This window comes from Hesperophylax consimilis, chromosome 8 (assembly GCF_061612785.1).
Source record: "Hesperophylax consimilis isolate HC1 chromosome 8, BYU_Hcon_1.0, whole genome shotgun sequence".
Taxonomy (NCBI): Eukaryota; Metazoa; Arthropoda; class Insecta; order Trichoptera; family Limnephilidae; genus Hesperophylax; species Hesperophylax consimilis.
The window spans coordinates 12467204-12491014 of NC_142843.1; the positions used below are offsets into that span (position 1 = coordinate 12467204).

Genomic DNA, 23811 nt, shown 5'->3' on the forward strand with positions numbered 1-23811 from the left:
GGGCTTTTTGTATGAAACCTATTTGTCCTAAAAACCATAGATATGACAATATATAGACATAAATTTTTCTACTATTATACTATACACCAATGAAAAACTTTGAAAGTTTATTTCCATAGAGTCATACCCCCCTGGTCTGGCAGTCCTATCGAGAATGAGCGGAGCGATCGGACCAACCGCAAATGATACTCGGCGTCCGTGTCCCTTAGCCAGCTTCCCGGTAGGCCCTCTAATAATGTATTGGGATTGAGGTGGAGAGAACCCGAAGATCAAATAATGACTTAATTGCTTTAATTTCAACAAAAATGTAGGCGTAATAAAATTTTTATCACAATATTTTTCACAGAAACAGCCATAATAGGCAGGTTCGTAGATGGCTAGTTGGCTATGACGAGAGACAGACGTGGTCTTCCGACCTCGGTCAAAAATACATCGCGCATCTCCCTTTAAATGTAAAGGCGAAACAAGCTTTAAAAGCCCAGCTACACTACTCGCGAAGTTGATCGAAGTTGACCTAATACGATAGTGTGGGCACGAACTTCGCTTCGCTTCGGGCATCTTCGCTTCGCTTCGCAAGACTTCCGATTGTTGTCGGTAAATGCGCCCGAGTCAAAGGACTCGATGCGTCACGGCATAAATAAACCAATCACTGACTGGTTACTCGCGAAGTTGCGAAGTGTGTGGGCACGCACTTCGAACTTCGTCGAGGACTTCGTCGAAGCGTCGAAGCGAGTAGTGTAGCGGCCGCTTTACGACTGCCGTCGGCCGACTTGAAGCGTGTTCGGACGGACATGCGCCGCGCTTTATATTTAGAATCCGCGATGAACTTTTCCTGCTGATCTGCTGGCGTTTCCCGCGCTTTTCCCACCGGACGAATCGGTCCGCGTCGGTTCATCGTGTCAAGGTGTCGCTCCGTGGCTTTTATTGTGTGTGTTATTATTTTATTAACGATCCTGGTCGCCCGTATTTATTATTATAGGGTGGTTTTTTTTAAATATACATAACTTCAACGCGCTGTTCTCATGTATATGGAACATGTGGGTTTTGTAATTTTAACTTCAGTAGTTGTTAGTATATAACGTTATTATTGTGTGTATGTGTTATTTGCACTCAATATATTATAATATGCTTAAAGTGTAAAATAACTGTTTTTTATAAATTTTAATCCAAAACTTAACTTCCCTAATAAATAACAAATCTAGTGTTTTCAATAGAATTCATACAGATTACTCGGATTGTTTCAGCAAGATGGATTTCTGAAATTTATATTACAATCGTTGATTTTTTTTACTTAATCCATTATATTTTCAATTTAAAGACTAATCATTGTGACATTGTACCTACGTAATATGTATAAAGAACAAAAAACTGTTTGGCTTCCACCCATGAAAGGCTACTTTGACCATGTTTGAGCTGTTAGTTTTATTATTATTCTTTATGATAGTTATAATTTTTTTTAAACAAAAATTTATATTTGAGGTGATCAATGAAAAACATCCTATACAAATATGTACTATGTAAATATTTAAACTTATTTTTACAATAATATGAATACAGCTATGTTGATTCTAGAAAAGTGAAATAAAAAACTACAAATGTCTATAAATAACACGATAAATATAAAGAGCTGTTTTTTTTACCATCCAATGAATGTTTAATTTTAATGCCATTTTACTTATTTTACGTAAAGCTAGTAAGGTAATATTTTATATGATGGATTAAGTTCAATTATGTATTTCGCGTCACCGTCTTGCACTTGAAACCAAGCAAACACGCACAAAATACATATTTTACGGTTCGGAACATAATTGTCCATCCTCCACGGGTTCGTTAGCCGCCTAGTCCATTCCCTTGGTGTTGGAAGGACAACAGAGTGAAGAACCACACTACGAGTACAGCAATGTTGATGAGACGCCGCGTCGCTAGCGCCCGCCGCGCCGCCCCGTGCCGAGTGGTGCCCGTCGCTCACAGAGTCACTCATTTCAGCATTCTCTTCGTACAATTCAGTCATTCAGTGCGAGGCCTGCCCCCGAGCGGTCGGCCGCGCCGCGTTGAACGCACTCGAGCACTCTCAATATTCCGTGTCGTATCGCCCGACAACTACCTACTACCCAACAAACGCGAGTGTTTCCCCTGTCGAACAGATTTGAGTACGTTTGTTTATTGTCCGCGTGATCTGACGTCTCGGTGGTTGTTAAAGTTCGGATTTAGAACCAGACGTCACTTGGCTTAAGTACCTACTTCGAGAGGTTCAAAGTTTTTATCGGACGTTCTGATTTTGAATGTTGTGACAGTTGTGTAATTTAATGTGATGGCAAACTATTGTAACACATTTGTTTTTCGGTTTTAAAAACCATATCTGTGATTTGTGATAACCAAAGTTATTTTATCTATTGTAGTAAGTGAAAATGAAATAGTAGCGATGGATGTTTTGGTGAATTTTGACGTGTCGTTTTATTGCTTTGACGTGGGGGGCGCTCGGGCTGATAGCACAACCCCTCACACGCTGCAGAGGGAAGGGCTGGCCATGCCGGCCGCCCTACCGCCCCCTCCCAGAGCAGCCTTCGCTCGCAATCCCGCCCTGTCCAAAGACAGGTAAGACAGGAGGACGAAGTCGTTAATGGACCTGATAAAAACGATTTCAAACCATGTTTCGTTTAAAAAATGTCCAATATTTGTGATTAATATTATCTCTATTACTTTGAATTCAACAGTGAGTCAGTTTGTGCACTCTGAAACCGTTTCCTAGTCGAAAGATGTTTTATCTCTGTTCTGATAATATCGCTATCGGTTCTTGTGATAGTGCATTAATGAAACTCATATAAGAAATTATGTATTTCATATGCTTGTAAAAGCAGTTGCAATTCGATAAAATTAAATAAATATTTTGTTTTTAAGTACAGTCGACTGGTTTCAGAAGAACCCCTCCTTAATTTATTTCCGCTGTCAACCACCGGCTTCCTATCGGAGGACGTCTAGAGTCAGACTCTAGCTAGACAAACGGTTAATTCTTACGAAACCGGTAGACTTTTTTTATTTTATTGTTATTCTCATACTAACTAAACAAAAATAAACGAAAGTGAATTGACTATTTGTGACCTGGAGACAAACCATGGCTCCGTCAATAAATCTTGATAGACGTGTATTTCCAAATAATGTGTATACGTACCTGCCTGCTGTAAACCTCTTTGAAATGGTTTATAATGAGGGTGAAACTCGTCGGGAATGACATTACATTACACATGACCATGGCTGATCTCTCGCGGGTACCCGGTACCTACCAAGTACACGGTTCAGGTAAACTGTCTGTGTCTGGGTCCCATTGTTAGGTCTCCCTTTTCTTGGGAGTTTATTTCGCAGCACCACTATATTCAAATTTACCCTAATTTTACCTGAAAACGGTTCTGAAAACCGGTCCCCGTTTACTGGTTATTTTACACGCACATATTTATTTCACGTTCAGTTGAGTGTCGCAAGCGCAGGCTGAGAAAAAAAAACCTTTTCTTGTCTTTTGTATTGTATTACGGAAGTGCATGATAATAATTTTGACATTCGTGGATAATTATTCTGTTTTTATCAATTTTCATTTTGAGTTTTTACCAATCGGGTTTGACCAACTCAACAAATATTTAAATATGTATGTACATTGTACATCTTCATCAATGTCGCTGTGCAAAACAGCTGTGAGCAGTTTTTGTTTATTTTTTAAGACTCGTTAATGCTGTACGAAAATTTTAATGTAGGTATAATTTTTGTTACGAAAGTTAGGTACAATTAATAATTATGTAGATATCACCCGAGGCCTTCAATTTTAAATATTTTTATCAGCATCACAACACTCAGACTTGGCCAATACTAATATGTAATGTACTTCGATTTTATTATAATATTATGTAGGAGATGATTTTTCACTAAAATGGCGCTATATAAATTATCCACTTATTGTTATTATTATGAGTTTCGTGGGAGCCAAATCCTCCTCAACGTCTCCCGAATGAAGGTCAAATGTATGAACCAGCACCCAATAACATACCTATATACATCTCCCCTTCACTTCGGTCACTTATGATAAGTATAAACAGAGCAACATTTCTACGAGCCGAGCCGTGAATTATGGGAATGGAACGAAGCAACCGCAAACGACGCGACACGCCGCTTGAGGTTGCTTTGTTCCTTTCCCGTAATTCGTGGCTCAGCTCGCGAAATTTTGTCCTGTTTATACGCACCCTTAACCTTGAACCTGTAGTATATTTTGCAACTACATGTACAGTTACTTTGATGACATGTTGTGTTTTATAATACCCATAAATGTGTACCTACTTTCACGATTCGTTTGGAAATACATGCATTTGACAGTGCCTACGTGGTTATCCCAGCGTGGTTTTAGCATTTAAATATTTTCTTCAAAGAACACGCCCTTTGAACTAGAAAGCCCCCTTCTGATATTCCCACGCGAATATATCGAAATGCACCCTTCGGCAATTTTAAACAATCAAACTTACCTATGGTATTGCCAATGGAAGATCCGTTATAACCTTTTTTCTGACCCATGCTTCGGTTATGAGAAAGAGGGAGATGTTACAGCGGACCCATCAACGGTATGCCGAACAAAGGAAATATTGGTTCACTGCAGGTACGAGTATAATTATTATAATCCTAAGTAGGTAGGTACTGCCCCGTCCCACGAACCATAAAACCGATTGCAAAGTGCCTATTAAAATGTATCTTAACTGGTACCTACGGCCATGCACATTTCTGCATTATTAGTTATCTGGGAAGTGCATTCCATTTAGGTCTAGGGTCGTGTTGACAAATATACAAGCGATAACCCTTTGCGATAACGGCCTCTTGTATCATTAAATTATCCGCCACGTGCTTATCACGGTCGCTCTGTTTACCAACACTGCTTGTCGTTGTTACCATTTACGATGTTTACGAACTTAGATAAACTTCAAGAGAAGATAATTATTATTTTTATCTCAATCATATTGGGACAAATTTAGATTTTTTTAATGATTTTATCAACCTCGTAATTAGTCTACTACTAATTGAACTACTACTTCTTGTTATTAAAAGCATCAGTATTTTTATCAATAAATTAAATTATAAAACGTTCCAAGGTTTGTAGATAGTAAATGTACAAGCATTATAATTATTATATTCATATTATGCCTTGTGCAATACTTTATATATGAGCCGGTAAAATGCACAGCTGACTGACTGTTAGTGGTCACAGCTGTTTGCATTGCCTACTATTTTCGTTATCTTGCTTGCACAATTGGCTACTTAAAAAGCGTTTGATCATTATTGCAAAAGAGTTGCTACGTGCTATCCATGTGTGTTATGATAATAGAAATAATTAGATAATTGTGCATTTTATTTTTTGTGAAATTTACCTCAAGCGCATTTTGTAAAGTTAAACAACAAAATATGAGAATCCTCATTTATTTTAACCTTCAAAGATTTGCAGCTTCAAAAATATGCGAGAGTAAATTAGCACAAAATATTTCTGGTAGGTACGTCTATATGCGGTTTCATGGATCTTTCTCAAGGTTCATCATGCACCATATGGATTTATAAATATAGCCGCTGAGCCTTGTAGCTAGAAGAAATGTGATCATTGTAATTTACCACTAAATATACTTTAATATTTAATTTTAAGGCCCTTTTTTCTTGTTATATCTTCTCCTATTCCTACCCTACATTTTAATGGATGCTAAGCACCTGTTAATAATAGCTTACGACCACAGACATATGAATATTAATAGAGTAGAAATTAAGGATGAGGGGTAAAATCAACTGTTGAAGAACGAAGAGGGTAAAGCTGACTGTGATTCGTCAATAAATCAATCTGATAGTATATAGGCATCTCGCCTTATAATATCACCATTTAGTTCTTAAAAGTAAAATCTGCTTTTGAATGAATAGACATTTTTACATGGGAGCGCAAATTACTCGCCACGTTATGAACAAATTTGCGAAGTCCAAATTCGGCAAAATAAATTTCTTCTATTTTCAGAGTCGAATATTTCGTTTATGTATTTAGTTAAGACACTTTTATAAATGTTCATAATTTACTTCCCAGTAACCAACCAGCTTTGTGTTTCACGTCCAGAAGTGTCTCGATGTGATAGTATAATTATGTTTCTACAACTGATCCATATTATACGATGTGAATATGCTTAAAATAAAGTAAAATAATGCTTATATATGGAATGTAATACGACAATTGGGTTTATTCTCTTTTTCACATCTATTTTTACAAGTTTTCATAGTACAAGTCAACATTTTGCCGTGTTATTTCGTAAAATGAACCGATGATGCCTCGACCATAGTTCGCATAAGAATGATGACGTCACGTTTTCAAATTTCACTTGAGGCCATACGCGAGCACAGCCGGCTCCAATGGAACCGGTATGGAGAGTGGGGAATAATACGCTTTTAATCACTTAGGGCAGGTCTACTAATATTCATATGTCTATGCTTACGACAGAAAATATGTTCTGGCATAACATGGGACATAGCACACAAGAGAAATATCCCTGATGAATGATGTTTTCAAACAAGTTGATATCTTAACTTATTCTCTTATTTTTTTACATGCACCTAAAAGTGAGAAGTAAGATAATATAATCAGTACGATTAGAAAAACAATGTAACTTTGTGCACTACAATTTATTAATTTAAACACTGTAAATTAAACGTTTTGAATGATTTATGAAACTTAACTACAAGCAAATAATATATTTTTTCATCCGTCCACTTAGATTTCGTTCTAATAATAGGTTAAAATGTTGCCAAATGCCTGTTTATAGTAATGTCTCCTCCTTAATAGTAATTTGGCGACCGTGTTCCTAATGTTGTACGTTCCTTGATCTGTTGCCAATACGGTGATCGCTTCAGCCGACGAGGATGCTCCAAAGACTTCTCCTCTACATCTCAAGGACATCAAGTGCGAAATCTCGACGATTCGCGTTTAAATTATACGTAAATACAAATACGCACAGTGTAGGTATTCCCAGTCCAATGTCCACTCTCCACAACATCGGGTTTCAAAAAGAAAATTCTTCCAATACCAATTCAATGTGCCGTATTTATAAAGAAAATTGTTTCATCAGCTTTAACCAAGCAGAAATTCTATTACGTTATGCATCTATGTATAGTGAAAATATGAAACAGACAAAGACGCGGAAAATAAAAAAGGGATCGGTCGCATCTGGAACTCGAACCCAGATTCTCTAGTCTTACATGGACTGGCGTCTCTCCCAATTGCCACCTCATTGCATTTCTTCATTTCTATGAATCTCATTATCTTCTTCAATTATTTCCTACAATTTTTGGGTTCGCTCCCCAGTTGCGACCGTTACCTTTTTTATTTTCTGTGTCTCTCGCTGTTCATTATTTTCATTAAGAATTGGTTAAATTATCTTCTCCAATGATTAAATAATGCAATGATGTTTATATTACAGTGATAAGTCACTAATAAAATTTCTTATCATGAATTTGCATATCACTTGTAATGACTTAAAAAACCATTAACAGTATAGTTCTTATTATGAATCAATCTCGAGACTGCAAATTTCACATGTACTTACTATATATATATCCATATGTTTAAATGTATATTTGGTCATAAGGGCAGTATGCAACAACAAAAATATTTCGGGGCAATAAATAAATAAATGAATATCACTACTATTAACTATTATTTTGTTTAGTGGCCGGTGAAGCGGGTGTTTATTTTATTTTTTATTGGCATTTTTTTTTTATACATACAGGTACATAATATATAATTACACAAAATATAAGACAGTAACAAAAAAAATCCCACAAAGGCCTTTATCAAGACATTTCAAAAAAGGTTTCTGTAAACTTTTGATTTCCAAAAATAAAAAGTTTCATAAACGCGCTAGGTAAAAACCAGTGCTGGTTATATACCACGGAAAATGATAATAAAATCGTCGTTCATAATTTTTGTTCGGTGGAAATTCACGTCTAATTCCTCGTTTGCCATGTGCAAAGATTAATTATTGCTCAGCGTGTGAATGATGTATATCTCATGCGGAATGGGTTAGAGGTTAGACAATCCTTGAATATCATTTCTTCAGCCAGAAAATCAATCACGCCAAGAAACATTCACATATCAAATTCTCACTCAAGCTAAATCACATTTTGTGAGATGCCGCACAATTATTTTAATTTCCAGACATCCAAATATATATCTTCCATTAATCCTATGTATACATTATGTTCTTGGAGTAATCATCTTGTTTACACGTTAGAATCACAAGGTATTACAATCATCATAAACATGCCAAATCATGTAACAGGATGATAGTTGCCAAACAGGTGTCGTTTAATCAATTTCCATAACTTACAATTCCATGGACACAATAGAGGCCATTGTGTTTTTTTTTAAAATTATTATTCACTACATTAACTGGTTTAAAAAATTGCAAATAGGTCTTTGTAAAAATCTCTTACAAAATTTAAAGTTTTTTTACTACTGACCCGTTTTCACAATAACATTTTTTTGCCGCGATAGTTTCGTAACTTCAACGTTAATTATTTGTAATGTCGTTTTTCTTGATGATTAATCACGCTTTCTTTCTTTCTTGTATTGATCGGCTCTATGGAACAACATTTTCCTCATTATTGATATGCCCGAATATCAACCGAATCGATAACTTACGGAGGCTATTCTAGCTAACCTATTGAAGTTACGTAAGTTAACTTGTTGCGGTTGTGTTAGTTGACATATTGAGGTTATTTTAGGCAATTTATCAAGATGTCTTCAGCTAAGCTTGTGGTAATGGTAATTAATTTATTCATGTTAAATTTTGTTACTTAACGATGATGGTAACGTTGCTGAGGTTTGGGTTTGGATAATGAGTCTTGAAGATAACGTTGAAAAGATATAGTATAGAAAACATATTTTTGACGTTTAATATCTGAACAGTATCTTATATTTATATATGTATATGTTGTTTGTCCTGCGTATGCAGGACGCAAATAACTTCCAATACAAATCGCCATACGCATTTGAATCTCTGTTACGCGCTACTCCTCTTTGTTTTATTTCAAATAATAACTCGACTATATTTAATTGTAAAACCTCAAATAATATTTTAATAACATGCGAAACTCTCATATAACCATATTTTAAGGTAGTTGGTAATAGTGAATTACCTTTAGATTGAACTCCTACTATCAAATCATTAATCCTAGGTTCTACCCGGCTGCGCCCGACCTTCTACAAGCTTTTTTATTACAATGAAAAATATGGAACCAATAATATGACGTCTGATTCCTTGATAGTTTAATGGATTTTGAACTGCAAAGATAATGATACTGCGAGTCAAAAATAGTTGCGATACGTACCGTACCTTGAATTAGATAATTATTTGGATTTTTTTTCAAATTAGAAAAGTGCGTAGGTACCTACTTTAAAATATAACATTAAAACATATAGTAATATTTAGCAATGCCTTTTTTGGTGCGCTGTGCGTTCCATAAGCGCCCGAGTTAAAAATAAGCTCCCTATAAACGACCTGAGAAAACGTACGCGCTAATACAAAGCTCTTGCCATCTGAAAACTTCCAGATTTCCGTCGAACCGGATGGCAAGCGTAAGCGGGTGATTTTATTTCGTATTGATTCGATGCGCAGGGGATACTTATTCCATGTCTTTTTGCTCGTTCACTCTGATTAATTCCACCGGGACGGAAAAACTATCGGTCTACTTGTCTATTAGGTACCACGCGGACCTTCGAAACTTATAAATTAATTAAGTTTTCAAGAATTTGCTCTCGACTTGAAGATAAGTATTTAAAAACACTAAAAGCGTACTTATTTTTGACTCGCCTAAATTTAAATTACTCTATATCTGAAAGTATCCTTACATAATACCTTTGTCGAGATTTACGCTTACGACCTTCTTCATATATGACTATATAATATTATATTCTCCATTTTAAAATCTAACCTATCCGACCATCACGTCATTGTATCACTATCAACACAGAGGTTGGCAGAGAGGATAGGTCGCCTCATAAATCTGTTTAGCATACACTCTTTGCTTCAATTACATTCGTCCACATGCAATCTCTTCTATTATAATTATATCGACTTTTGACAAGAATTGGATACGCTTGATTTTGCCACGAGACGCCGTGTTTTCCCCGGGCGTCCCCATATCTTTCCGTTGCTTTCACCTCAATACACATATATTTTATATGTATAATTATAATATGAATATTTTATTATCATAACACGTGCAAAATCACGGGATAGACTGAATTCTTGACAAACCAGTTCCAGTTTTTAAAATGACGATTTAATAAATTTTCTGTTAAAAATATTATATTAGGGATAGGTACTACTTATACATCGCTTGTCTTAATTCTTCACACTATCAATTCCAATTTTGAAAATGACACTTAAATTCAAAGCTTATTTGAGTTCATTAAACCAGGGTTACGCAGGACGTGCATACAACCGAATTTACTATTTTTGAGTATATTGTCTTTTTTCATTTTTATAAAATGTGAGTGGCTCGCTTTTTAAAAGCTCTCCTTCATCAACACAAATAAATCACAGACAAGGGGTAGTTGAACTTATAATAAATACAAATATCCTCATTCCGTGCTAATATTATTCTTATAAAAAAATACTTTTATCATTATTGTCTGAATCTACATCTCCATGCTCGATTTTACAGGCGACCTTGCGTTTACTACGTTTCTTGTTCGTGTAGTACTGTAGTAGGTACTGTCAACTGTAGTGTCGGCGGGTTATTCTTGGAGCTTTCTTCGGTATTCGAGGGGAAAAAATTCCTCAATATTTAAACGTCTGTATTATAAAAATGGGCATCAATGCGCGCTGTTGGCAGACCTTCCATAAATTAGACTTTCCGCCTTAATGATAATAACAAATGTAGATCCTAGGAAATAAATTGTACAGCGCCCTTGAGGTGATTTTTCACAAAAACGGCGCTCTACAAATTATCCAATTATTATTATTATTATTATTGTTATCTGATAGATCTTTCTAATTATTTATTTATTTATATTATACGCCCGTATGGGCTTTTACAAACATGTATACATATAATAATTCAGTGGAAGAGTAATCAAAAATAAAATTATATAACCTTAATTGTAATCATTACTGAGATATTTTTGCTATTTGTTTTTGGGGTGTTATGCCGTGTTGCGCTAACTCCTTCTTTGGCCAACGTTTCGGACAGCGTTGCAGTGTCCATCATCAGGGCAGATGATGGATACCGTAACGTTGTCCGTTATTACTTTTGTTTCCTTTTCATATTATAATAGTATATATTTTATTCCTTTCATTTTCTAATAGTATCTATATACCTTTCTAATATCTTTTATTTTATTTTTTACAAACTCTTAATGTCTTTTAGACATTTTATAAGCACTTCATTCTTCCTTATACTACATTATTGTATATTATTACATATAATTTCTTACTTTGACGTATTACTTTACTACATATTGCTACTTATATTATATGTATATCTCTTTGTTTTTTCATACTTTTAACCTTACTTACTATTTACTGACTATACCATTATACTTACATTTATATTTTTTCATTCCTTATGTTGCTGTACTATTCTCTGTAAGTTAGTATGAGAATGGCACATGTTGTGCCGTATATGTGAAATAAATAAATATAATTTTAAGTTAATTTTAAATTAAATCTGTAAAGAGCATGCTTTTTGCATACTTGCGAAAAGCAATGATTAATTTTAAACATTAAAATAAATAGATGGCACCGAATTTGTGCGTTGGAGGCAAATTTGAACTGTTTGATTGATGAGAGTGGGAGTTAATTATGAGCGGCCCAGGTCCCAAGTAAGGGCTTGGGTACTAAAGTAACAATATCTCACAGCGGTGACCAGCTCTCTGCATGAATCCTGTAACCTAGACACCGCAACTCCCGGTTCCCCGAGGCATTGCTCACCGCCCGCACCGAAATAGCTAACCAGATGCTGTTCATTTGCGATTATCTCTTCTAATCTCCTGTACATTTCAGCAAATTTGTAAGCGATTCATGATTTACGTACAACCTTGTATCGCGATATTTCTGTGTAATAGTTCCCCCAAAAACCTCCTTTAACGAGTTATTCGATGGCATTCTTTGTTTGTGAGTTTAGAAAACTTTACCACGAAATTTTGCGGATTTACTTGCTGTGTATTTAACTCGAGGTAAAGGGTAGAAATTTTCAGACGAAAATGTTATTTTTATCTCGGCTTATTATTAAACCACCATGAAATTCTGGGGGAAATTTCTTTCTTGATTTCGTATTGTATTTTAAAAGTTGATTATTGTGCTTGAATGTATTTTTGTCGAGTTCTCGCCCAAATTCGTCCCTAGAACCAAATCACAATATAATGAGTGTTTTCAATAAATAGAGACTTGGACCAGCTTTTGCCGTGCATGCATTTTACATTAATGTCCACCTTCACAACAAATTTTATTTTGAAGGCGGATAATTTTACAATTCGTACATGAATTGACGTCATCACAACAGGTGATGATTGTGTTTATGATAGCCTGCGATAAGCGAGCCCTAAGGGTCTGAGACAGAGGTGTGAAATTGTCGGATCACGACAATAGAAAGAATTTTATTTTTTTATTTTTTTTGCTGGATTTTATTTAGGTATTGGAGCCAGGAAGGAGTCTGAAAGGGTCGAGAGGATGCACTAGGTGGCATGAAAGGCTGGGAGGTGACTGGAGAGACTAGGGTAGACTAGGATGAGGTGATTTTGCACCGCGGTGCTGCCAAGGTCTTTTATCTATGTGAGGATGTTGTGTCGGCGCTCTTTATTGGCAGCAGACACATGTCAGCGCTATATTGGCGGCAGACACATACCTGAACGGATGACGAACCTCGTGCTGGCACAGTTGGTCTAAATAACAAATGTAGATCCTAGGAAATAAACTGTACAGCGCCCTTGAGGTGATTTTTCACAAAAACGGCGCTCTACAAATTATCCAATTATTATTATTATTATTATTATGATTGAACACTAGTAGATGATGTTTCTGTGGAGTAAAATATTTATTTTAACAGCTGTTTCTCTTTCCAAAAACACTTCCAAAAACCGTGGACATTTTGACAATACCTTCGATTAAAATGTATACGAACTTGATATTAAACGTAACATCAAGCCAATAAGTTGTAGAAGAAATTTCCTTTGAGTTAACGAATTAATTATGATTGTTGTACATATATTTAACAGATAATGTAATATTGCTTCCGATTTTAAGCTTGTCATCAGTCCAGTAAGTGAAGTATAAACCCTGAAGTTTCCCTTGAACTAACACATGTATTTGTTGAATTGTTGCAGCCTCAGCGAGTGTTACTTCGCGAGCAAAGGCGCGGCGGTGGTTCTGTCTAGCGGTGGGGCGGGGGGCGGCGCGGGGCACCGGGGGCAGCGCCGCCCCCCGAGCACCCCCACTGCCCCCGCATCATCCAGCGATATCCACCAGCACCTGCAGTCCATGTTCTACCTGCTGCGCCCGGAGGAGACGCTCAAGATGGTAAGTCTTCCCCACCCAATCATCCCTTTCAATAATGTAAGCATTATGGTCATGCCGCTGAGAGCTCTGTTGTAACCCTAGCCCTTTCTCATTTAAAATGAACGGGAAAGAGGGAACAATGGTTACAATGGAGCGATTAGTGGGAAGACAATAACAGTGGAAGCAGTAGTAGGATCCTCCACGCATTAGAGCTGCTGGCGATGCCTTTTACCATCATTTAGGTTCTGATTTTCATAATATTTGGATTACCTCCATCTTATTTTGGTCTTTGCTCAACACGTTCAAAAGTTGCAAACTTTATTCTAACAAGGTCAAAATACCAGAGCCATATATAGCACCATAGAGACCAGAGCTTACAACCCAAAACCTATTGAACGCGCATTACTGTGACTATTACCAAAGTAATATAAGAACGCTTATTAGATGGAGATTGTTTCTAGATTTCCCAATAACAAAGATTTCTGGTATTTTCTAATAAGTTCTACTTTCGACATGAGTCATTCGGCACATTGACCATTATTTAGCAATATGAAGATATGTTATATTAGTCAAAAGACAAATGACATGTTGTGACACTGTCAGAGAGAGCTTTCTATTTCATTAGTACGTATGTTTATTTTTTTCAAGGTGCATTTTCTTGTCAAATTCTCGACCTTGCGTTTATTTTCTCTCTTGGCCTATTTACCTGATTTGAATACATCTTCAAGATCAGTGCAAGCTTTTTATACAAATGCTATTATTTACTTTTTTCATTGAGACTGATATATTATTTAAAGTAGGGCGTTTTGCGGTAATGAGGATTGTTATTATTCAGTTCGAATAACGTTTGGACTTTGCTTTGATCAATCGAATAGCATTCATCTCCATTTCTCCCGATCGCTCACCAATTACGCCACTCCGCTCGATATATGATAGATGGACCGCCGACGGGTCAATTGACGACCGACTTGATGTTGTTACAACAAGAGACCAACTACTGACGTCTGAGAATTTATTTTGATTCATGACTCGCAATTCTACCACTTCACAATCTAATGAAAGCTAATATTCTATTCAACAATACTTTTCAAATTACATATCCTGTTTTGCAAGCATTCATCAACATTAGCTTTGAAAGTATCGGAAGGTATTGTACCGCATATTTAAATAGTTCAATAAAAAATATTATTTTTCAATGAAGCGTAATTTTCAATTGAAGCCATTCCTTCTCAATAAACTTTATTGATTTCTTGAATATCTTAATCGGTCCAGAATCTAGTAGTTCCAGGGTCAACCCTCGTATCGAGATTCGATCCCAAATTGATGACGCACCATTGATGTCACTATGATTGATTTCTGTTTGCCACAAGCCAGCAAGGCCGTTTGTGTTATTTGATCCGCTTGCATTTCATTTGACGATGAATGCTTATTCCTACGACCTACAAGAAATATAAGAACGGAAGATTGTAAAAAATTACCTTACCTACGTCTTTCGGGGGTTTTGTATTTTTAACGACCCTAGTTTAATGCGGTAATGAAATTTCTTCCATCCCTTTTTGTAGCCATAGCTTCAAGGCAACTGATATTATATTTTAATACGCGTTTTTTATTACTATTCCTCACTTTAGTACGTAATTATAGTGTAAGGAGTAAGAACCTTTAAGGAGATTTCCTCTTTGTGATTAATTCTGGCGGGTTTTCCTTTTCTGTCGGGTGTCATTGCAGAATTTCGTCGTAATCGGGCGTCATTAGTTATCCAGTGGCATCTCGTCCTTCACGGTGACAAAGAGCAGAGGATTGACCGCTTGAAAAGCCAATGACTTGACGTCGTTAGTCATCTCAAGGAAAGGAATATCGTAAAATCTGAAACAACCCCGGTCCTGGATGGACCAAGGCGTTGAACTCCTTATGTCACTTAATTCCTTTATGCGCCTTGTAATGCTGACATTATGTAACGGCGTCATACGGCGGTGTAATATGACACACAGCATCAAGACCCTTTGCAAGAAGTCAATCATAATACAAAGGGCGTTGTAGTCCATTGTAAATAATAAAAGACTCCGACTACAGAACCCTGGATTAAAACTCCAATGCGATTTTATTTTTTTAAAGTTGGGCATCTCTCGTGACAAGACCGACTATGGTTTTAGCTCCATCAGTTTGTCGAAGAACTCGTTATTTAATAAATTGTGTTGATTTCTAGAAGATTTATCAAGTTTGTATAAATTTTCACAGATAAACTTTTTGCAGATAATTTTCCTCGATTTGCTCGTGAAATATGCTGTTTAATTGTATTCAATCAAGTGCGTTCAGTGAAATTTGAGTCTTGCTACCGTGGACGTCCTAAACGGAGGAACTTTTTTTTACCTTCATTTTTTGCGGGTCATAAATTATTACGACCGTTGAGCACCGGTAATCTTATTCTCTCCTTCCTCCGCCTTGACCGTCTCGTCGGCTGCACAAAGCGAATTACCCAGCAAATTACACCGAGAAATGATGATTGTCCCTTTTTGTCTGGTAATGGAGAGTGGGAGCCATTCAGCATCCGCGCAGTTCCACATCACCGGTGGTGGTCCAGTCCAGAGCGTGGGACATGCCCACAAATCTCATTTACCACATAGTCCTATTCACGCTCTCTTTGTTAGAATGTCCCGAATTTTGGGTTTTGTTGGCGTCCTATCTTTTTCAAAGCCCATTTTTTAAAAGCTAGAACTTTAATTAAATGTCCTTGATACCTCTAATGATTATTTTAATTTGTTTCTACAATAATAAAATTGTTTAAGTGCTTTGTGGCACTATTTTTAATTAAATAATACTTAGGACGGATCGTTTCACAGAATTTGAACAATTCATCAATTTTCAAAGTTCTGTAAAAATTCTATTCAAGTTCTGTTAATATTTCATCATGGGCCGGTTGTTTAATAGTACTTGGATGTTTTCAATGATACGTATGTTTCGGAACCTACGGTTCCTTCATCAGGATACAGAGTACAGAGTAGGATATTAAAAATTAAAAAGACACATCAAGTATAGACATAAACACAACTACTGTAAAAATAAGTGTTGGGGGAGAATTAGAGCGAGAGGTTAATTAAGTAAGTATTAATGAGAAAACAAATTTTGGAGGTGGCTGTTAATAAACAGAATTTAATTATTAATATTATTATTTCTAAATTTTGTAAACCTCTGGCATTTGTAAAATTTTCAAAACCAGTTTAAACCCTTACATAAACCAAAATAATGATTTGTCTCCAAAAAATGGTTGGCGAATTTGGAATAATAATTATTACTTAAACTCCTCTAGGGATCTTTGATCTAATTTAAGTTTTTCCTATTAAAAATAGTAAATATTTTGACCCCCGATCTGTTTAAAATGTCATCCTTATGCTTGTTATTAAATTCAAAATTTAATTTTCGCACCCCCGATTTGATTAAAATGTCATCCTTATACCTGTTAATAAATTTAATATACAATATTTGTTTCTGGTTGTATATTATTTGGGATTTTTTTTATTACAGAGTGATTATAAAAACTATTTAACTAGGTACCGCTTTTTTGTAAACTTTGTAAAACTTGCACTAGACGAGCGGTAATCAAATAAGCCCAACTTAAACTTTGGAGGCGGAAACGATACTAAATTGTGTGAAAACTTCAAGCTAAGTGTGTTAAGCCACCAGCCAACATGTAGTTTATTAAGGTACTATGGCTTCGCACAGCGATCCAATTTATATCGTCTGTTTGTTATTATTCACTCAGACCCGATTTAGACTATCAATTCAGTAGTCAATTAGTTAAAAGTACAAAGTAAGACGTCAAAGGTATTTTTATTGAGGAACTGCCATTCAAATGGGCTCATTTTAAAAGTACCGTAACCACGAAATGGATTTTGTTCAGCAATGATAGTATGTAGATTTATGAGAGTAGTTGAGCTAGAAGGCACAAACATACCATTATAATAGAAAAGGGCTATTAGAATAGACAAATGAACTGTAAAAAACTGCGTCAATCGAAACGGTTTTCGACAATTTTTTCTTCAAACTAGCTGAAGCACCCATCATTTCCCTTGTATTCTGCTTTAATGGGTAGGAAAAGGGGGATGGGGTGGTTTTTAAAAATTTCTCTTAGACAGACTTTCCTCTAGTTTTGAGCAAGCTCACAAACACTCTTCTTTATATATATAGTATAATTTATAGTAGATGATTTCATTTCACTATTCAATTAAAATTCGTATAATAATGTTTCATTGTTGCTTTACGATATTTTGCTTAAGTATTGTTCGATCGGAAGGTGTAAACTGGTTCATAGGGTGTTTTCTTTAGATGCTGCGTCGTTTCAGCCAATTATTTTTTATAAATTTCTGAATAACGCACCGACAGCAATTCCTACGGAAAAACACAAGTATCTAAAAATTTACGACCAGGTAACTTTACAACAAGCTTTAATTAAAAACTTGTATTCATGCTTTTGATATCGCTAGACAAAACGTCGCCTAGTATCCAGTCCTCCATTCTATTGGCGAAGTACTTCTTATGGCATAATAACAAAGTTCGCGTGCTGCTGAAGAAGTATTTGATTCATGGCTCTTCCCTCCACAATCTCCCCATTCTGTAGTACTCAACATTGTTATTCTATAAATTATAGCTGACCAAAATGGAATGCTCGACGATATCAAAGCTATCAAAACATCTGTACGTAGGTAATTATTTATTATCTTATGGGTTCTCGGAAATCGACACTGTATTTGTTTTCTAACAAAATTTTACCAAATACAACAATTTTGTATTGATAACATAGATACAATATTTATTTTATGCTTGTTCTCTTGTCGGTACTCTTTTTACAATATATTCATTTCTTATTGAACAAATAAAATATTAAACTTTTTTTAAACTTATAAACGTTATATTAAAGTTTCACTGCTTCAAATGTTTACAGCTTCACTTAGAGCTAAACATAATTATTATTTTGGCGTAGAAATTCAAGACAGCAAAAGTTGTGTAAATTTTATGACACCAGAGCACATTGTTGGTTTCTTTTTAATGAGGCAAATAAACCTATTTTCTGGTAAAGGCAATATAATTGTATTCCATGCGAGACCATTTCATTATAATATGCAGACCGGCTCAAATTTCACAATAATCTTGGTCTTTCTAGGCTTTCCCATGAATGCACGCATAACGCATGCATGAACGTCCGTTCAGAACTTTTGCAGATAGCAAACCTGACATCCTAGATATATTTATTGATAATCCTCTGACATTTACTGGCTTCTTGGAAGATTCTTAGCACAAATGAGTAGTTGTTGGTTGGTTTTGCATGCGAGCCCTCTCCGCGACTCGCTAATACCAGTCAGCAGACACTACGTGATGGGAATGGAATCTCGTATCGTCATTGTTCCACGTTAATCTGTCCCCGCACAAAGGAATGCACCAACCCTTTGTATCGCCTACTATACGCGTAAGATTGCACTGTGATGCTCCGTGGTCGGCTCTCCCATTGGCTGAGTTTGGTTTGGTCATGTCGCTGGTGATGGGAGACGGCCAGGAACTTATATCGATGAGCCGGTGACGTCGTCATTTCTATTTTTAATCAATGGACTCCTAGATTGTACACTGTAACAATAGGCTCAGCATTCGGTCCAGTGTTCAATATTTCTTTAAATATTCAAATTTTTCCATATTTGTATTTTCAACACATTATTCAATTAACACAACAGTTTTCGGACTGCAAAATCTACTGACTCACGTTTTTTACTTATAAAACCGTTTATCAATCATTCAGCTTATGTTCATAATCAGTGTATTTAACTGCAATACGTTTTCATTTACAAGCGGTGGCATCATCCAATTTTCGGAATAACTGCTTTCCTATAGCGAAATCTTCCAATGCATGTTATTTAATTTATAGTTACAAAACCGTTTTATCAATCATTCAGTTAATGTTCTAATATTTTATATATGTGTTTATGTATGTCACCCTAACTCGTCAATTCAATAAATTTATATATTCTACCTCATCACGGGCTTTTACAAACATTTGATACACATTTGGTGCAACAGTAATCAAGAAATAAAAAAATCCTATTAGTTATATAGAAATTCAATACTGAAAAATAGTATAATGCTTAGCTTAGTTATAATACTTTGAGGTATGTTACTATAACCTTCTTGTAACTATATTCCGTGCAGTTTTACACTTCTACAATTTCTGCGAAATTATTTCCAACTGCATGTAATCTAGGTACAAGTGAGTATATAAATGACTCAGTCCTGATATTGTTACAATTAAAAAGAATTTATTATTTACTTAGCTAACATGATATAAAACTACACTTGCTATTTATCGAAACCTTTTTGTTTTCTCAACATTTCAAAACATTACTTTAATAAAATATATCTCAAAACATAGGTCAATAAACGAAAGTTTTTGTTACGAAGACAGTTAACGATAATTAAATTTTATTTTTGGTGTGGTATTGGTAATAATTAATAATATTTATCGTGAGTTCTCTCCAGTGATTATTATTAAATAGTGCAGACCAGTGAAAATCACAGGATAGTCTGAATTCGTAATACATCAGTTCCAATTTTGAATGTACTTAAATTGTACAAAGCAAATACGATTAAACTAAACCAGAGTTACAGACACAACCTAAATAAGTATTTTAACTGATTGCTTCAAAAGCTCTGTAGTAGGTTTTATTTCTGCGAGAAAATATTTAATTTTTACGTGTCATTGAGATAATTTCCTGACCTCCAAGCATAAGGAATGTCGCACAAATAATAAAGCTGTCAGTATTTAATTACCCGGTAAGCTTCTACATAACGAACCGTTTCTCATTCCAGGACATTACTTCTATCGGAGCTCCTAGGGACTTGAGGCAATAAAGCTTTTTATACCGCAGTAGTATCCCGTGCTAGTCGTATCTAGTCGCTACTCCTCGATTAACTGCAACGGAAACAGCCTCAACTCAAATTAACTCTTCTGGCCTCTTATCTGCCTTCTCCTTATCTTCCCCCATTATTCCTCAAGTTTTGGTGTGGTTACGTACTGTATGTTTATCTGTATTAATATCTAGGCACGGACAGCTCAAGTTAAAGTTATCTGTGATTTACTATAGCCGCCCAATGATTTATCCGTTAGTTATAATTATAATTTTACGGACTCATTTCTTTTGAAAATAGGGTTGCCACATACTGGGGTTTGTTATGGGAATGAAAGTTATTTAAAATATTTTTTCTATATTTGATTCTGACAATTCGTGGTGGTATTCCATTATAATGACATATTGAAATAATTGAACCCACCCCCTCCCCCAAATGTTGTGTATATAAACCATAGTTTAATAATTACTTGTACCAATCTGAAGATGGCTATAATAAGTTGAACTATGTATCGGTCAAAATATAAAATATGTGGAAAAAGTTTAAATTACAGTTTAAGTTTTTTTTATTAAAATAACAATAATTCTTCGTTTTTTTAGTTTTATCAAACTTTTTTTCAGAAATTCCAGTACTTTGTTGTTCCCGGAAATCATCTAATAAATAAGTCCAATGAAAATAATCTTGATAAGTTATTTGCATCCCAGGACCATTTTTATAAAATCACGTAAAAAGGTTAAAAACTGTTGGTAAGCCTGAAACTTTCAGGTTTTCATCCACCCCTAAAAAGAAAATGTAACATTTTGTTCACCATACGTTTTGTTTTATTCCTGAAAATCTTCCTCAATTCCACAAAGCGCTTGTTGGAAGGCGCTGTTTTGTTGCATGTGATAAAATCGTGAACATGTAAAATTGTATTTTAAAAGATATTTATTACTGTTGCCTATTCCACGTTTTATTCGACTGTTTATTTTCTCAGTGACATCGCAAGCATTTAACGCGCTGCCTCACAGCTTGCCATTTTTGTCCGTCTCTGTTTATGATCCTGGGAAGGAGTACAGTACAGTACTGACGAGGTAAACCGATAGAAGTATATTGTGGGCGTGTGTGTGTCTGAAGTGAGCTCAACTTCTGTTGAAATTTATCAAACATTTTTAAGAATGGAATTTCTTTCATGATCTTTAATCGATTTTTTGGTCTGGCAAAGTGGGGCCTAGTGGTCAAAAAGCCTTGTAAATTTCCGGCATTATTTTTTCAGATCGGTATGGATCACACTTCTTGGAATTAGCTGTTCAGTGGGGTAAATAGTTTCCCGTGCCTAGTGGCTCGTCTCTTAGTCTCTCTGGCTGTTCGCTAGTATCACGCGGAGATAATGTGACTGCCCAGAGGGCCCGGTCAAAACCATGTCAAGTCAGGCCAGGACACTGAATCAAATCGGCCTCTTGTATAAATATATATCATCCTATACCGTGATCTTATAAGGCATTCTACCGTACGTAACTACTTAATTAAAATATTTATAATTTAAATCTTTAAGTATAAGTATAATAATATTTGGATGACTTGTATAGACCGTTTTTGTGCAAAATCACCTCAAAGTATGAGGATAATATTATAATAGAAATAAGAGGCTGATTTGATTCAGTGTCCAGACCTGGCTTGAGGTGGCTTTGGGCCGGTGCACTGCGCGTACGGCGGACCACGGGATGATTTGTGAGGCTGTCAACCGCTGACCAGGTCTACCAGTTGTTAGAATATTATAAGTAAGGGTAAGTAGTTTTAACAAGCAGATTAAATATTAATATGAGTTAGTGGCCGTGTCGCGGTTGCGCAACTCGCCGATTTATTGTGCGGTTGGCCGTGTTCGTTTGTTAGTAAACTGTTGATCTCTTATCAATCCTTGCCCGTGGTTATTTTAATCTTTCATTATAACTAGATCTTATAAGCTTTTTAACAATGTGAGCCCTAATTGGCTCTGAAATGGTGATGGACATAATCGTTACCGAAATATTTTAATAATCGAATGATATTTCGAATTATTCGCTCGAGTACGAACGCCGACGACGACTATTGTCATATTGTTTCTTCGAACTCATTACCGTTAATACGAGTATAATATTTCAGTATCGATTCTGAGGCTTTAGACCAGTGGTTCTTGACCTTTTTGGAGGTATCGAACCCCACCAGCTACATATGCGCATTAACCGAACCCCTCCTAATTTTAAAAATAAAATTAGATTTTTACAAATTCAAAACGTGGTATATATTTATATATAGGTGTACAAACGGTATACAAATCTCCAGAGCTTTCTTAGCAATAACAGGGTATGTTTCCATTTGTTGACACCAAAACGTTGAGAGCGATGTTGTTCTGAAGAGTTGCTGTTGAACCTGGCTTTGCTGAATTTCAATGATTTCATCAAAGTATTCATCATTGATGTTGACTGCTGTCTCAACACTAAAGGTGAACGGCTGTCTCACCCATGCAGCCAATGATGGACAAGCGGGGCGTGTCACCACGAATCATATAAGTCGGGGGTCCTGACCTCCACCGAACCCCCGAGACTGACTCACCGAACCCCTGGGGTTCGATAGAACCCAGGTTAAGAACCACTGCTTTAGACCCTATCTTTAACGCTCGTTATCATGGCAATTAACCACATATTTTGATAGCTTAAATATGCATGCAGTAAAATGTCAAAATTGGTGATTAATGCTCCCAGTAACAGAAGATTAAAGACTTTGGCTAAGACCCTGAAATATAAATTAGAAAAATGATACATTTTTCGAATTTTACGTGATATAATGTTTCGACTGAATAATTATTCTTTAAATTTTCGATTCCCAAATTATTCAAATGTTTTTTTCAGTATTTAAAAAACAGATTTATTTTAGCCCATTGCACAATTTTTCTTTTCTGCAATATGTATCGTACATAGTTCCTTGATAAATCAACACATCGACAATTCAACACACTTTTAAAAAGTTATTTAAAGTCATTAGAAACGATGAAATTTTTTTTAACATTACCTAACCTACTTAACCCAGTTAATAAAGTTTTTGTTTCATCACTTTCCATGACTTTATATAACTTTTGAAGATGTGATGAATTATCATTTTGATGATTTATCCGGTCATCATCGAAAATGTACATTAAACACTTGTAAAGTACATAATTAATAATTATGTAAATCAGTCTATTTTGTAGTTTAATTAAGTTCCATGCACGTTTTGTTAATATAATACACCGTTGTGTGTTATGTTCCGCCGGTGTATTTCGGGGAACAATATTGATCGTGCGTTCTGTGCTCGTATCGCGGTTAACTAACGATGGTGTAGGTACACAGTACAAAGCACAAACGCGATGTTAATTCCAACT

General features: G+C 35.6%; 1 protein-coding gene across 1 annotated transcript in view; it reads left to right on the plus strand.

The window, feature by feature from the left end:
- The window catches only part of ssh (Protein phosphatase Slingshot), a 309427-nt gene that overhangs the window by 221372 nt on the left and 64244 nt on the right, over positions 1-23811 (plus strand). The window contains exon 3 of the mRNA XM_089634891.1: positions 13379-13571. Coding sequence (XP_089491017.1) covers positions 13379-13571 — 193 coding nt within the window. The remainder of the gene's footprint in view (positions 1-13378; positions 13572-23811) is intronic.